The sequence below is a fragment of the Coffea arabica genome, chromosome 8e, assembly GCF_036785885.1.
Source record: "Coffea arabica cultivar ET-39 chromosome 8e, Coffea Arabica ET-39 HiFi, whole genome shotgun sequence".
NCBI lineage: Eukaryota > Viridiplantae > Streptophyta > Magnoliopsida > Gentianales > Rubiaceae > Coffea > Coffea arabica.
Genome location: NC_092324.1, coordinates 49,896,196 through 49,913,580, shown reverse-complemented (window position 1 = coordinate 49,913,580; position 17,385 = coordinate 49,896,196). Strand labels below are relative to the sequence as shown.

The 17,385-nt window shown below is 36.4% G+C and overlaps 1 protein-coding gene across 2 annotated transcripts; it reads left to right on the top strand.

The window, feature by feature from the left end:
• Nucleotides 1-4,879: 4,879 nt before the first annotated feature.
• On the top strand, nucleotides 4,880-16,001 carry LOC113704237 (kinesin-like protein KIN-UB). 2 transcript variants are annotated; one of them, XM_027226011.2, is made up of 18 exons: nucleotides 4,880-5,322; nucleotides 5,831-5,931; nucleotides 6,075-6,197; nucleotides 6,643-6,828; nucleotides 7,011-7,232; nucleotides 7,357-7,513; nucleotides 8,423-8,572; nucleotides 9,915-10,003; nucleotides 10,188-10,391; nucleotides 11,005-11,121; nucleotides 11,207-11,338; nucleotides 12,514-12,646; nucleotides 12,723-12,815; nucleotides 13,459-13,584; nucleotides 13,709-13,834; nucleotides 14,359-14,502; nucleotides 15,188-15,316; nucleotides 15,393-16,001. In XM_027226011.2, the coding sequence occupies exons 1-18, from the start codon at nucleotides 5,070-5,072 to the stop codon at nucleotides 15,554-15,556; spliced, it is 2,649 nt and encodes an 882-aa protein (XP_027081812.1). In that variant the 5' UTR covers nucleotides 4,880-5,069; the 3' UTR covers nucleotides 15,557-16,001. The 2 variants fall into 2 exon arrangements, with proteins under 2 accessions (XP_027081812.1, XP_027081813.1); XM_027226012.2 differs by lacking the exon at nucleotides 7,011-7,232.
• The last annotated feature ends 1,384 nt before the right edge of the window (nucleotides 16,002-17,385 follow it).

Sequence of the window (17,385 nt, the reverse complement as noted above, 5' to 3'; positions counted from 1 at the left end):
TCATGAAAAAATAAATTTCACTTAAAATGTGTACAGTATTTATGCAATCAAAAGAACTGCATGTGTCTCGAGTCGATGACACTAATGCGCGCAGCTGTCTCGTTATAATGGCAACTTTGATGTCAATCCAAAAAGAAAGGTTCTATTGTATTGTGAATGTGTTGCACAAAAATAGAGAAGAAAGAAAAAAGATGCCATGAATGTGGGATTGCGTTGGTAGCAATTGGAGTTGCATGAGGCACTCAACTTCCAACTATAGGACCACAGTCTTGTGAACTTTTAAACTTTACAACTGAAGTGTCCCAGTCAATTCTGTGTGATGAAGATGCAAAATAAATCAAAGCTCCATTAAAGCTTGAAGCCTGCAGCTGGTGGATCCTCATCTTCTTCCTTTTCCAAGCTACAACCCCCCCCCCCCCTTTTTTTTTTTGTTCTTTTAAACAGCCTATAGCCTAGTTGAGAGCAATTATATCTTTAGCTGATGTGAAGTCCCCGTCGGTAGGTACTGTGAACCAAGGGTTTCAACCTTTTCAGCTCAAAAAAGACGAAAGAATGATTCACAAATGCGCACTCACGGCCTAGTTGATTTCACATAAACAAACTAGATTCCAACCTTGCAGAAATTGGGGCTTATCCAACCATAACTTTCGAGTGAGTGAATGATCTTTTTTGAGGGTATTTCGATTTTGTGAATCTATAAGTGATATTCAGCTTTTAGTAGCTTTTAAAGAATTGTAATGTGATGGCAGCAATTTTCATTTCTTTATGACTTTTAACGTTTCCAATATTCAATTTGACAGACTGGGTTGGACATATTCTACATTCCTTGTCTAAATAATCTTCAATACAGAATTGTCCTCAAACTTCTGACTTTTAATTTGATCGTCAAAACAAAAAAAAAAATAGTTTCTACCTATAGAAGTTTTTAACAATATCACTTAGCACCTCAAAATTTCTAGAAATTTCACTACCTGCTCTCGTTCCATATCTTGTAAAATGTTATATCCCCTATGACCAAAAGTAAGCTTAAAATATTCATTTAAGTCGATAGATCATACTCTCATTCCAAATTGCCCTTTTTGTTTCTTTTATTACTTGTTAATTTCTTACCAAATGCTAGATTAGGGGGTTGTAGGAGTAGTGCAACAAACATAGTAGCAGCATCCACCCAGAAAATTAATGTACAATTGCAACAATTACTTATATATGGTGCTGGAATTGAATGTAAATAGGGTAGGGGTGAGAAACATTAAAGCATTGAGGAGTAGATTTTGAAAGTACAAAATTAAGAATATGAAAGCGCAAGTATAAACTCTTCAAGTTTAAGAGTGGATTTGACCATACAATTCACTAACATCTTTCAATGTAAAAATTTGTAGCTCTAATTGCAAGGCCATAATATAAAATTTGGAGAGTAAAGAATTTTTTTTTTCAGGGTGAAAGAAAAATCCCAAATAGAATTTACTTTTGTCATGAAAAATGCATTTTTTTAGTGATATTAATGAAATAAAATTGATGAGATCATCAATAATCTAAAGTAATGTAGTTAGGTTATTTAGTGTCAAAAAGCTACACCTTCAAAAATATAAGCCCCTAAATTGGTGTAGAACTTTTCGTGGCATTTTCAGTAATAATAGGGCATAACATTTTTGAACATGGAAAAAAAAAAAGAGAACGAGCAAGTAAGACTTATGGAGAGAAATTTTTTTCTTAAAATATGCCTAAAGCACTAGGATTAGAAGTTTTAAATGGTGCCTTGTTACTTTGAGGTTGGGTCTTATCTTGATGACAATAATATTTTTAGAAGTTTAAGGGTGTTAAATGACATTGTCAGAAGGTTTATAAAATTATTCCAAAATAATTTTTTTTAAAAATAATTAACGAACCCTTTTGTTTGTATTCCTCCGTAAATCTCTTTCACATAAACGAATGTTGCATGTAACGCATAAATCTATTCAGTTTTGAACATGTACAATGTATAGTTTCCCTACAGAAAATAGTCTTGTCTGTCGTTCAGTTAAAAGTCCTTTAAATATCTCCAAAAATCTGATCAACACATAAACTTATTGGCATGAGACTTAATGTAAAACCATAAATTAAATATAATTTGCTTAATATTGTTGGGTTGGTAAGACAGGCCCTCAAACTATGTCATTACATATGCTAATCCATCGCAGGGACATGCTAGCTTTCTTGCACTTTCATCTGCCTTTGAATTGGGTTCATCGCAAATTTGGTTAATCCCACCAACCTGCAGGTTTTATAATCACTTTGCTTCAAATCGCATTTATCTGCTAGCACTTTATGTCACTCTCGTTACATGTCGGCTTTAACAATCTGTAAATGAACTTCACTTTCGCTCATTGTTATGCTTTCTTGCCTTCACTTCATGTGATGCCCAAATTTCTCCTGTGCAGTATCACCTAATAATCTCTTGTACTGGCAACTTTCTTATGGCTGATACAGTACGTACTATTCGCCACATGCAGCCAAACATATCCTGCCATTAGGTTCAACCCTAGAAAAGTAGAGCAATTCAGACGTGAAATGATAGGGAAATGTCCAGAAGTTTGCATATTTAACAAAGCAAAATTACTTGAAAGTGGCATCTACAACTTTTTTCACTCCATGAAAGAGCAAATTTCCTGGAGCAACAACATTTGTCGATATGTTAAAAAAGCCTTACGTCCATCCAAACGGCCGAGAAAAGTAACTATATACTGTACTAAAGGGGATCAAAGACAACGAAGAAGAAAACCTGCAACTTTGATAAAAGGTATACATTGGTGTCTTGAAGGGACAAAGTAGATATATATGGAGTGTCTCAACTTATGGCCTCCAAATTCAGTGTATTTGGTTATACTTTATGTCAGGCACCCAATGTGATAATAATCAAGAAGTTCATCAAGGAGGAAAAACGTTTACTAGGGAGTACTATTTTGGATGCCTGATGTGGACCAAGATTCATTAAAGGCATACACTTTCTTAGACGGGGGGCATCTTGGGGGTCCTCCCTCGACTGAAACATTGCTTCATCAATCATGTTCATAATTCAAAGCCGGATAAAATGAAAATTGGTGAGGATGTTCTTTCCTATGTTGTCTCCTGGGTTCAAATCAATAATTTGCAGAAGCACCAATAAGACAGACAGATGAACATATAATGTTAGCGAATCATGAGTTTCAAATGGTGATGGTGCAGCAGAAATTAGGAAAAGAGGAACCCCATCAATTATTCGACTGGCCCTCGAATTTGCTTTACAGTGCCGCTGACTTGAAAACAGTTTTTTATTATTATGACATTGTACAGTTTTATAATCCTAGGACTGCTAATTTCAAACGGTTTGCGAGGTAAATACTCAGTTTGGCGCCTTGAATTAAACTTCCGACATCTCCATTTTTTTAAAAAAAAAAAAGTTGAGCTGATTTCTCTATTTTGTTATTAGAGTATAGGCCCTCTTTTTCACCTTTTAACTCACTTTCTGCAAAAGCCCGTCTCACTAGTTTTTCACTTTCTTTAATTATAATCTTCTTTTTTTTTTTTTTTTGGTTTTGACAATTTCAAATTCATGCTGCAAAACTCAAGCAATGATTTCAGTACCTTTTTCTTTTGGTTTGTGAAATTTCAAATTCAATTTCTATGAATTGAGATACCCTTAATAATTTGGATGCTTGTACTTAGATTCTTTTGAGGGCTGCTGAATTGAAGAACCATTACATCTCAATCTAGGTTTGTCAAAATGGCTGAAATACAAGCCACCCAAAACCAGTTGGTCCTTACCGTTTGTGTTATTACATAAACTCGAGATGTTGTATTTTCTTTTGAGGATCACACTTTAAGGTTTAATTTCATTGTTAGATGATAGAACAAGAATTTTAACTTTAATATTATAATAATTTCAATCATCTAAAATGTAATTCACTGCATCATTAGATTAATGATGATGTTTCAACTACTTATTGAATGTAAATTGAGAGAATGGTTCTCTAAAACCATAAAATTTCCTAACATTTCGCTATACACACTTTCATCCTTTTTTTTTTTTTTTTGGAATTTCTAAACAATATACATACTTTCACTCGAGGGGTTACCATAATCCTCGAAGTTTGTAAGGAGCAACTTTGCATCTCAAGTGTGTAGTTCATCCACCGTTTTTGAGGTGTCAAATGCCTTCCAAATTTGGGATGGATCAACAACTAATACAACGTGCTAAATTATGTATGAAACTTATGTGGGGGATGAGTGTGGTACCCAAACATTTGGATACATCGTCGCAATCAAATACTCAAACTATTTTTCTCGAGTTTGATTAATGTGTGCCTAATTGTACACTTATTAACTGAGGTTTCAGAATTCAATCTTTTGATAAGAGTAGTATTAATTTGAAAACGTGATTGAATGTATGATTGTAATATATATGAGTCTATGCATCCATATAATAAGTTTGATATAAATTAGGCAGATTAATAAGTACCCACTGAGTATTCGTTAAAAAAAATTCTTATTTCCTCCTACTCGCATGCCTAACTTCTAATTACTAATTAGTTACATGACACAATCTATATTTAAAATTCACAAGTTTTTTTTTCCAGGTCTGGAAGCTAATCTCTCTAGGTTGGATAGAGTTTTGCCCCAAAAATACCCAATAACAATAGCACGTGAGGGTCAAATTTAGAACTTTGCTGTAACTACATGCGGTCAGCCCAGCCGAACTACCCGCTCAGGGCTAAAATTCACAAGTTAATGGGAAAAAAAGTTCAAATATACAAGACCGTTATATGCATTAAATTTAAAACGGAAAGGAATTGGAGGGCCATTCCCGTAGATTTTACCCAAAAAATTTAAAGTGCAAAACAAGCAAGAATAGTCCTTGACCCACCACCTCTCCTCCAGAGTCGGCCCACGACCCCACCCTTGACTCTCCCCTCACTCCCTCACTACTTCTCAAACAACTTTTCTTCTCCAGTCCTTTCTCCCATAACTGCATTTCTTGAATGCGCCAGAGAAGAGAAGAGAAAAGAAAAAAGCTGAAATTCTCAGAAGCAAATGTGTGAAAGCGAAGTAGAATAATGGCGAGCAGCAATTCTCACCGAAACGGCGGCGTCGGATACACTAGCAGCATAACTAGTAATGGCACGAAGGTGATAACGGATAGGCAACAGCAACAACAACTGTTCTCCTCACTCAATTCTATCAATCCCAAGTCTTCCACGACGTCGTCATCTTCCTCGGCTTCTTCTTTTAAGCCGAAGTCGAGCTTGCGCCGAAGCAGCACCGGCTCAATTGCCGGTTCGGCCACCGCTAAGGACGAGTCTCGGGGAGGTCAGTTTCTGTAGCTGTAGGCAGCTCTATTCTTAATTTGCTTCTTATTCCGTTCTTTTTTTAATTTTTTAATTCATTTTGTTTTAATTAACGTTTGATCGCAGCCTAATTGTTGTAGTTTGAACTTAAAATGTTGAATGCGCGTTACTAGTAGTGATTAATTCAGCGCAGTTATGGACGTCGTATTCATGTACTCTGTTCACTTCCTCGGAAAAATTTAGGAACTTTTCCTGTGAAATGATTAGCCTTGCTACATAATCTGACGCGGTGCAACTACGGTGTATTTGGTATTACTATTGAATTGGGCTTACAGTTGAACTGATCTACTAATGGTCTTGGATTAATTAGTTTGCTGCGCATATCTTGTTAAGCGAATCACTGGCGAGTGCTTTTTCATTCTGTTAAGAATTTGAAAACTATATTTGTATAAATCTTGGGGAAAGGGAGAAATTTTTAGAATGAAGTGAGAGCAAGTGAAGGATTTTATTGTCATAATTCTTGCATACAGTTCGTGGGCGAGTTCGAGTTGCTGTAAGATTACGGCCTCGGAATGTAGAGGAGGCTGTGGCTGATGCTGATATGCCCGACTGTGTGGAATTGCAGCCAGAGGTAGATACTGAATACTTACTGACTTAACGTAAAGTGTTATGTTTTCTTTAAGCATGTTCTGGTTGTTGTTGCTCTGTTGAGGTAGTGTAAGTAAGAACCTTAAGGAATTCATTTTTTGTAAATGTGTTTTGCTTCTCTGTCAGCTCAAAAGACTGAAGCTTAGGCGCAACAACTGGGATTCAGATACTTTTGAGTTTGATGAAGTGCTCACTGAATTTGCATCACAAAAGCGTGTCTATGAGGTCGTGGCCAAGCCTGTTGTTGAGGTAATTTCTGATGCTTCGCAATGGCCTGGAGTCTTTACAGCACAACTTCTTTTACATTGCATGTCTTCATGATTTTCGTGGGTTATTTTGTAAATCAATCTTCTGTTTGTCAAACTTGAGTTTTTTCTTGCATGTTCAGATTTCATAGATGCATTTTCATGACTTTGCATACCCTTGTTCATCTACCAGTGTATTGAACTCAATTAGAAATTCAAATTCATTTGTTTACGTTGTATGAGTTGTGTTTTACTTTAAAAGCTCATTATGGGTTTTTGAAAGTTAACTTCATCATTTATACAGTATTATCACTATTTGATAATCCTGTTCCATATGCCTATAGGTTTCACTTTAATCTGACACTGAAACTAAGATTGAACCAGATCTGTTCCTTAGTTTGTATGATTTTAATCTGCTCTGATAAGCTTGTGAGCACTACTTTATGCAGGGTGTTCTGGACGGTTACAATGGCACAGTCATGGCTTATGGGCAGACTGGTACTGGGAAAACTTACACGCTTGCACGGCTGGGAGAAGAAGATAAGTCAGCTCGTGGAATAATGGTGCGTGCTTTGGAGGATATTTTGGCAGAGATATCTCCGGAGACTGATTCAGTCTCTATCTCCTATTTGCAGGTCATCTAACCTTCTGTAGTTGTGATACTAAAAACAGATAAAGAAACTTATTATACTGGTCTGGCACCACTGTTTTGTGTTATGCATCTTTAAATGTCACCTGTTTCAGTCCTGTAAAGGTTTCAAAAACTGTTTCTGACTTTAGATCTGTATGATGCTTATTTTCTTTAAAAAATGCGCAGCTTTATATGGAAACTATTCAGGATCTTCTCCAGCCAACTAATGATAGGATATCAATTATTGACGATCCAAAAACTGGAGATGTTTCACTGCCTGGGGCAACTCTAGTAGAGATTAAGGATCAGAAAACTTTTGTGGATCTATTAAGCTTAGGAGAGGCTCATCGATTTGCTGCTAACACAAAATTGAATACTGAATCTTCACGTAGTCATGCCATTCTGATGGTATGCACAAGACTGTTGCACTATATTTTGATGATCTTGCAGAAAACACTAAATAGGTTTGTTAATGCTCCAAAGAATCTCATATCTGCTGCTAAATGCTAAAATAGTTTTGGCATCCTTGCAGGTAAATGTAAAGAGGTCTATCAAGGGTAAGGATTCTGCTCTTTCAGTTGAAAATGGGAATGCTTCTCATGCAGCTAAAATCTTAAAACCTCCCATTGTGCGTAGAGGAAAGCTAGTCATTGTAGATCTTGCTGGTTCTGAGCGCATTGATAAGTCAGGTAATGTACGTCAGACAGAGAGCTTAGGTGAAAAAAGCTGTTGCTTTACTCATCTTCTTTAATGCAGAAAAATTAGTTGTCACTTGTGATTTTCATTCTGCTCATATAACTGTATTGTTGTTTACAACTTCTGAAGCTGAAATTGTCTATTCCCCTGGAAAACAAAATTCTTTAGGTTTCTTTCTGGTGTTTTTCATTTGTCCTTTTTTTTGAAGTGTCGTTTTTAAGCGTCTTAATGAAAAGAAATGGCATACATTAAGGAAAAGTTTCATGGACACTGAATCTCTAAAGGTTGGCATGTTTATGTATTACCTCCTCCAAACAACTTTGTTTGCCACAAAATCCAGTCCAGATAAGATGCTAAATGACCCAGTCCAGATAAGATAATAAATGAATATCAGTTTGCGAAGAACAATATATGCAAGGAAGTGTGTAGCTGTATTATGAATTTTTCATTTAAACTGGGATATAACAAAAAATGTTTCTATAGTATGTTTGAAATGTTTCACAAATCCCATCGTAACGGCCATAGGGTTGTATGGCAGGTATTCTCTTTTCATGCTTTCCTGTAGCTTTGCTTCCAGAAATTCTGCTCTTCTAATCATAGGAAACCATCCAGCCTGTCCCCTCTTTCTATCATTTACTCATAAATTGAGTTAGGCTTATACTTCTTACATGTGTATGGCTGTACTTTTCTCTCCCTTGCATGACAAGTAATGAAATTCTGATCAATGATCTTTGTGTGCTTCCTCTCTAGGATATTATTCAATTATATAGTTTCTAAAACTCCTTTTTGCTTAGTTTGAGAGGAGCTTGAGGACAGCAAAAAGAATCAGAGTATTTAGTGTTTGACCATTTTTTAGCCTACCTTTCTGGCAAGTTAAATTTTATCTGCGTGCTGTCTTGCAGGAAGTGAGGGTCATACATTAGAGGAAGCGAAGTCTATCAACCTTTCTTTGAGTGCTCTAGGGAAGTGTATTAATGCACTCGCAGAGAACAGTCCTCATGTTCCAGTCCGGGATTCAAAACTTACAAGGTTGCTTCGAGATTCATTTGGAGGTAAAATATAATATACATTTCTCTACGTTCAACATGTATTCTTTAAAAGAAGAAATTTAGATCTTTGATATAAGGAATCTTAGACAACAAGAAGCATGTACAAGATTAGAATTAGACTTTGGGAAGGCATGACTGGTAAGAGAGAAAATGTATGGTAGCGAGATCTCTTAATTAACTCTGGCTTTTACTACAGTTAAGGTTAATGGGTAAAATGGCCGGATCTAGCCATAAGGCCACAGAGGAAAACAATTTGAGGCTACATAATATCTGCCTTTGGATAGTGTAGAATTGCAGTATAGGTGATTATAAATCCTTAGGTTATTGTAATTTTTTTCAAAACTAAGTCTGAGCTGTGGCTTGAGTAAACAGTCAGGTTTACTGTGTCAAATGGTTAGGCTCCTGGTGGTTGGAATTTTCATTGAGAATTCTGGATTTTGGTTGAACAATCAGGGAGTGTAAAACTATGATAACTTCTTGAGACTAATTATTAGACATGCAATAAGGCCTACAAAGTTTCATTTTGCATATGATACACGTATTGTGTTGATAATTGAATGAATCTGTCCAAGCAGCTTACTTTCAAGATCCGAAGGATCCTTCTTGCAAATCTTTGACATATAATTTAAATCATTGAACTAGTTTAGCAACTTTACAAAAGCAGCTATTAAGAGTTATATGTGTTTTGGGTAAGTAGTTTGTCTTATGTTTTCTCTCTAAGCCTCCCACAACTATCTCCATGCCCCAACTTTGGTTCAGCAGTCTATAGATGTATTCAATTAAAAGAGAAGCAATGGGACCTCAAATATCACAAACCCTAGTCAACAGCATTGTGTAATCTTTTCTCTCCACCAAGTTATGGGAAGGATTTGTCGATTGATATAAGGCATGCTAATCCACAAGGTTTTTATGTGGTACATTGCATGTGATCACCTGCAACAAAAAAGAGGCTCCAAGGGTTGATGCCACTTAGACCATGAGAATGAGTCTGATTTTGAAGCTTAGATGAATTTCGGCTTTACTGCAATGATATCATTAAATTGGGTGCTGGTATACTGCAAGCAACCATACCTACAACAAACTGCTTTTCATTCACAATTAAATACCCCAAATTACTAGCGGAATCTTCATATGGTTCTCTATGCTTTCAGCGACATTGATTTGTTACTGAAAGATGTGTAGTCCCATGTAGATTTTTCTAAAATTGCCTTAAAGTGGGTGTCCCTTCAACAATTAATTGATGCATGTATTCCTAATGTTCTATCATTGACCAGCTCGGCGGTAATCTTTTAAATTCAATTCAAGTTTAGAAGATATGCTGAATGACAATGTTGGATTGTTGTAGGCACAGCAAGAACATCATTAATTGTTACAATCGGGCCATCCCCACAGCATAGGGGAGAGACAGCAAGTACTATAATGTTTGGACAAAGGGTAATTTTATCGTGGCCATCTCCTTTGAGAATGTAACAGTTATTTCTACTTCTATTCTTAGACCTTAATGCAGTCTTTTAGGAACCCTTTAAATTCAAATATTCGTATGTTGCATACTGCAAATAGGTATATCAGTAAACCCTGGACGTTCTTGACAATACTGACGGTTTCTGTATGTTTGCAGGCTATGAAGGTGGAGAATATGTTGAAAATTAAAGAAGAATTTGATTACAAAAGTTTGTCCAGGAGGCTTGACATTCAGTTGGACAAACTAATTGCTGAAAATGAGAGACAACAAAAAACTTTTCAGGACGAAATTCAAAGAATAGCATCTGAAGCACAAAAGCGTATTGCTGAGGTTGAGAGCAATTATGCTGGTGCACTGGAGGTAAATACCTGTATGTGTGTTGAAGAATGTATCAGATATTCCAAAAGGAGACAGAATGTAGATGTATAACATAAATTATGTCATAAGAATGCAAATGCTTGACAAATGATTTGAGATACTTCGTGCAGATGCACATCTAATAAATCGCTAATTGCTTGGGTTTTGCCCGATTTATGTTCGAGTATGGTGGGCTAGCTAAAAATCCAGCTTCTAATGCATCAATAAATCATGATGTTATGCAAAATTTTTAGTTCCTTGTAAAAGTGTAAAATTTTGCAAATTAGGGGTGGTCTTGATCCACAATATTTTGTATGGGGGCTTCATCTTGCTTTCACAAAAATATAGTTGATGTATTACAGTATGATAGTTAGACTAGCTAAACTCTTTAATAGGAAAGTTTCTGGTATCTCACCTAGATGTATTCTGTTGTTGGGATCATGTCCTCTCCAATTTGAATAGTCACTTGATCAAAATTTGCTTTCTTGTGCATCCTAAACTCCATCCGAACACAATATATTTGTCACTTATGCCCTCTTTTTTGTTACACAAGTTATAGTTGAATCATCAAGACATAACTTGGTATTAATTTTGCATATTGTCCCCCGTCCTACAGTCAACAGAAATTAATGAGTTTAAGAAGTTGCTCCAAAATGAAACTCTACTACGAAGAGCTGCAGAAGAAGAAATAAGTAGTCTAAGAAATGAAGTAGCACAGTGGAAAAGGTTGGAGGTATGATTCATACCAATAAATACTAAAATTTTGAGATTCCAGATGAAGTTTCTGTCTGGTGATGCTTATAAATTTTGTTCTTCAGGCAGCAAAAAGTTCTGAGATCTTAAAGCTTCGCAAGTTGCTGGAAGATGAATCACAGGAAAAAGCAAAACTTGAAGAAGAAATTGCAGCATTACAAAGTCAGCTATTGCAATTAAGTTTTGAAGCTGATGAGGTACAGTAATCTTAATTTCTAGTCCACTTTTAATAGTCAGAACTGCCCTTTACATTCTCATATGGTTACAGCCCTTGGTTTTACATCTATAATTGTATTTGGCGATTTAAGATTGAATATATACATATTATATATATTGGTGGGTGAGGCACAACCTTTGTGTGCATATTTTCAGGAAATAAAATAAAAAAGATATAGGATAGGAAATTCATCGGAAAAAGAAAGAGTTCTGATGTTGAAGGGCTAGTAAGTGCAAGTAATTTGTGGGCTTGGCATCAAAGTGGAGATCACATATGTTAGTGGGTGAGTGGAAATTGGAGATAAGCAGAGGACATCTTGGATTGAATTGGAATAACATGTTAATATTAACAATGGCCGGAGGTGTGTATATAGGTATATTTGGTCAAAGTAAACTAGAAGAGATATAGAGGTCATGTGTTAGTGGCTGGAGTTGTCTTAGTTATTATTTGTAGTGATGGATTAGTGTCGTGTTAGAGGCAGTCTATTAGCTGGTGTATGAGTATGGGTTAGTGGTATTTTTTATAAGCATAAGAACCGTACTACTTTGATCATGTAGCATAGGATCATGATTCTGTAGGATCTTTACACACACACACACACCTCCCCTTAAGCACTTAAGGTTGCTTAGGGGGCGTTTCCTGTAACGGCACATACGTTCATTCATATATTTATAATGTATTTGTACACACATACTTATATATAGATAGATGCATGTATATACATCATATTTTTTTGGTCTCCTGCCCTTGGGGGTGGGGAAGGGGGATTTGTTGGGGTATGATATGAATAATTCCACTTTATGGTCATTGTAAGAAGAGATTAGATGAGCTTCACCATTGATTGAGAAAATGTTCATTTGGCAATGGGAAAATTTTCCTCATCAAAATGCTTAATGGAAGAAGTGGATTGCAATTGCATTACTTCAGAGAGAACTGTATTCAAAATTTACTGATTAGCTAGGAGTTGGCTAAGTCATTTGTTTAGGTGAAATTTTACATTTATCACTCAATTATGGAAGTTAAGAAAGTTTTTGGCATCTGTCACCTCTTTTAATGTGAAGTTTCTGTTGTCATGCGTTAGTCTTACTCAGTATGTCTTTACAAGAATACTGGGTGATGATCTTGTTACATATCCATGTTTCTATGTATCTGCAGACTAGACGAAATCTTGACAAAGGAGAAATGGCAAAATTATCTGGTGATTTAGATTCTCTATTACCTCAATCTAATCATCAATCATCTAGAGACTTTGGTGATGGAGCCTCCATGGCAAAACTCTTTGAACAAGGTGGTTAATAGTGTCCATTCTGCAACTTTTCTCTCTATTTCTGTCTCCTCTGCTGATAAACACAATCCAATTACAGTGGGATTGCAGAAGATATTGTCATTACTTGAAGCAGATGATGCTGATGTGCGAATTCATGCAGTAAAAGTTGTCGCTAATCTTGCAGCTGAAGGTAAATAATCCTTTTTCATGTTCTTTGACTATCTTCTTTTCATGAAAGTAATGTATTTATTGCAATCCTAAATAGGCAATCAACTTCTTTTTATTGGTTTTCTTCCTTTTAAGTTGTAACTGCTATTATTTGGAGATGTTTGATTATGTTGTACGGATTGTAGTAGTTGTTGCCATGTTTATCAGCTAATAATACTACCTTAATCTGGTTTTGTTAACTTGGGAAACCTGTTAATTGGGACTCTTCCATCCAATTCCTTCTCGTGCATGTTAATCTCCTTCAGATCCACTAATTTCACCCATTTCAAACAAAATTCAAGCAAGATTCCAACAAATTCACTCCCAGGCATCCAGTGAATAGCATCCAAGTGCAGGAATTTTTTTTTTTTTTTTTTAATTGATACATTCCATGACCATTGCATTGCTACGGCTGTATTTTTAACATGAGTTGATCAAAGAACTTGGAGCACTCTATAGCTGATAAAGGAATTTAGAGCACTCCATAGCTGTGGCAATAACACGAGTAATTCTTGTTTATATTGTAAAGATAAACCTATTACTTCAGAAGTACCATAGTCATTAAAAGCAGTTTTGATTTACTTATATTGATTGCAAGAGATTTATACATCTTGTCAAATTTACAGAGTCAAATCAGGAAAGAATTGTTGAAGCAGGTGGTCTTACATCCCTTTTGATGCTTCTTAGAAGCTCTGATGATGAAACCATTCAACGGGTTGCAGCTGGTGCAATTGCTAACCTTGCAATGAGTGGTAATCCTTTGTTACCTTGCCAACTAGACTATATAACAACTTGAAAAGGTTATTGTACAGATTTTTATGCTATCATTTACCCCAACAAGAAATCACCAGATAACAATTGAATTCTCATAAGCAGAAACCAACCAGGAGCTTATTGTATCTCAAGGGGGCTTAGAACTGTTGTCAACTACAGCTGCTAATGCCAACGATCCGCAGACCCTTCGCATGGTTGCTGGAGCCATTGCAAATCTTTGTGGCAATGGTAGTCTCTGTTCTTGAAATAGTAGCAGTTTCGAACTTATTTGTTATTTGTTGCATTATTATCAGGCCGTTGCTTCAAAACGCTCAGGCAATGAAATTGTTGGAAAAAAGGATTATCACAGATATTATAAATCTGTGCTGGTTCTTTATAGTCCTTAATTTTATCAAATATCCAATGAAGCATTGACATCCTTATATGACTCAAACAATGCACTGGCTGCATTGGGTTGAGAGAGAGAATGACCTTAATCCTGAAACTTTTAATCTCTGATTTATCTGTATCTTCTGCATGTGTGGTCTTGTTATTTGTGTTTTTGTTGAAGAGATTGTGCCACATCCTTAATCTATGCTGGGTTTCTAATAGGCATGCTCTGGGTCGACCATAACTTTTGTACCCATTGTGTAATTGAGAAGCTTATCTTCCCAATGAGTATACGGATGTTTATAAACATGCTAAGCATTTGGTTTTCTGAATGTGTGATTCCACCTCACTGTTATTAAATTTACAATACTCTAATTTCACAGATAAGTTACAAATGAAGCTAAGAGGCGAAGGCGGCATTAAAGCATTGCTAGGAATGGTGAGATGCAGGCATCCTGATGTTCTAGCTCAAGTTGCCCGTGGGATTGCGAATTTTGCAAAATGCGAGTCTAGAGCATTCACTCAAGGTGACTTGTATGCAATCTCTCCCCCCTCCCCCCTCTCTCTCACAAACACACACACAGATATATCATGTTGGTTATTTGGTTTTTAGAGTTGTTTTCTGCCTGGAATTTAAGTCTTAGTATCAAGTTACGACCATATTGTTTGAACGAAAGCAATTTGGTTTACATGCCTTATTTGCTCTATGTAGAATGCATGATTCACATCCTTGTCCCTAGTGTGTAGGTCCCTGAGCGGGAATGTCACTTTGGAAAGTGAGCCTATGGCATCTAATTTGTCCAAAAGAAATGAGAAATTTTGTTTCTTTGCAGAACACTTATTTTGAATCTCTATTGGTTAACTATGAAAGTGTTCCTTTTGTTCTTTTACTGACCCATACAGATTTCAAAGAAATGTCATGAATTAACTTGTGGACTGGAAATATTTTTCTGAAACATCTCAAAAGGAAAAGGAATTGAAAAACTTTGTGGTTTTTTAAGTGAGCTGTGCAAGGCAAATCTAATTACCTAGATTTCAACAATTTGCAATCATAATGCAGTGGAAAAGCTGGTAGTTGCTGACCGAAAATAATCTCTTTGCGCTGAATTTCTTCAATTTGCAATAAGACTATCAACATCTGGATAAATAGATCATTTTGGCTCGAGGTACTTCAAGCTCTCCGTCTTATTTGTCATTTTCATATTCTTTCAGGAACAAAGATGGGAAGGTCTCTCCTAATTGAAGATGGTGCCCTTCCATGGATTGTACAGAATGCCAATAATGAAGCCTCACCAATCAGGCGACATATTGAGCTAGCACTTTGCCACTTAGCACAGCATGGTAAGTTCACACTCACATCTCCAACCTTGATTCCTACTGTTTGGGCTGCTCTAAAATGTTTGAATTGGTATAACAGAAGTAAATGCAAAGGATATGATTACTGCAAGAGCGCTGTGGGAGCTTGTTCGAATCTCACGGGATTGTTCACGAGATGACATAAGGAACCTTGCATACAAAACACTTACTCACAGCCCAGCTTTCCAAGCGGAACTGAGGCGTCTACGGATAGATTATGGTTAAAGAAATTGGTTATAACATACCAGCTCTTGGGTTGCAGAGACAATTATAAACACAAGGTGGCTGCCCATAAGAAAAATGGGCAGGATCCCCCCTGGAGGTAGCAACTGTCTGAAAGTCTTTATCATTATTTGGACTGCGGGAAGGCTGATTTGTGGCATTTATTGTGTCTGATCCGACGACCGGTATTTGCAGGTCATTGGCTTATCATGTAAATTTGCTTAAAGTTAGATAGAAGTTGCCTAGTTAAGATGGTCTTCTCACATGAACTTTCTGCTTTTTGTATAGTTTGGTGTGTATATGGAATGAAGCTGAGTATTTACTGTGTTCACAAAATTAACGACAGGAGTCTAGATGTACAATGTACCGGTAACAAGCTATTAACCTCGTATTCTAGGATTCATGCAGTTGTTAAAATGAGCACGTGGCCTGGACATGTTTAGGAATATTTTTTCAGTCCCATATATTTAACTCAGTTCCCAAGCAGAGATTAGCAGATATCGCAGAGGCATACCTCAAGTTTGTAATAATTGGTGCCTCTCCGCTGCTGCCCTTTTTACCAAACGAAACAAAACAAAAAAAAATCAGCTTTTGAATATCCAAGTCCGTACACGGCTCAAGAAGATGGTTTATCCTGGAAATTCGTCATATCGTTTCCGCGAATCTTGGGCTAACCACTATTAATAGTTCAGAACTGACCAAATTGGGATGCTTTCGACAGCTAGGCTGTCTACAGCTATTGCATTAGAATCTTTTTTTTTTTTTAAACTTCAACTAGTTTCTGTCTGAATTGTTATTTTCTGGAGTTTGTATAGAAAAAATATATTATAACGATTTGTTGTATGTAAGATAAAAGACGATTAAAAAATACGATCATGAAAAACGTAAAAAATTTTTAGTAGAAAACTACAATCCAAACACGAAGATTAGTCGAATAATTTTCTGCACAAAAATTAAACCGGAAATAAGTACAAATGGTCTACTTGCAGGCGTACAGCTAAATTCTCCAAGTTCATTAAAAAAAATAGAAAAATTAAAGAGGTAGGACACTTGCCGCAACGGTAGAATTCGTATAACCTAATCTAGCATAATCTAGAGGGAATGGGAGGTGGATTCGATGTGAGTAGAAATTTCATCAAAGAAAGTCAATTAAGGCTGCCACATGAAGTGGCAATTAGCGGGATTCACCTCCCACCCCACCAAGATTGGTGGTGACCACCTGGCCAAAGGCCTAGTGGCTCAATGTTTTGATAGATTTATATACAATTATAGTACCGGTAGACTGTAGCCATTTGGAGAGATAAAAATGGATAGATGAACTATTATGTCTCTTGAGTTAAAGCATGAAAATTTTGTCAGACTCTTGCCTATTATTTTTATCCCTTACACACACACACACACACGGGTGTGCCGTAGTTGTCTGTGCAAAGGACGGACCCCCCAAACCGAATCACATTTGGGAAATCTTAGGTTCAAGATGACAATATATATTGTTCCTCATCGAATCTGGACTTTTAAAGAACTGTTGAAATTGTTTGTTTTTGGAGAGAGTAAAATGAAAATCATGAAACTGAAGATAGATAGATAGATTTGGGTGCTCCACGCAAGCAACAACAGTTTTGTTGATCAACATTTACTGCTGTGTCGGATGATGTAAACTTCATACACACAATTGTATACGTCCAAAACATTATAGAAGACCTACCGAAATTGCTTGCAATATCTACAGACTAGTTGCCTCACTAAATAGCGACAGCTCAACTGTGGCCATATCTATATTTAATGTTCCCAGGAAAATGCCCAAAGTTTCTGGCCAGAAATAATGGCTAGCT

Coding starts and splice junctions, on each gene's coding strand:
- LOC113704237 (XM_027226011.2), top strand. CDS start 5,070: ATGGCGAGCAGCAATTCTCACCGAAACGGCGGCGTCGGATACACTAGC. Junction 6,198..6,642: donor TGGCCAAGCCTGTTGTTGAG/GTAATTTCTGAT, acceptor TACTTTATGCAG/GGTGTTCTGGACGGTTACAA. Junction 7,514..8,422: donor TGAGCGCATTGATAAGTCAG/GTAATGTACGTC, acceptor GCTGTCTTGCAG/GAAGTGAGGGTCATACATTA.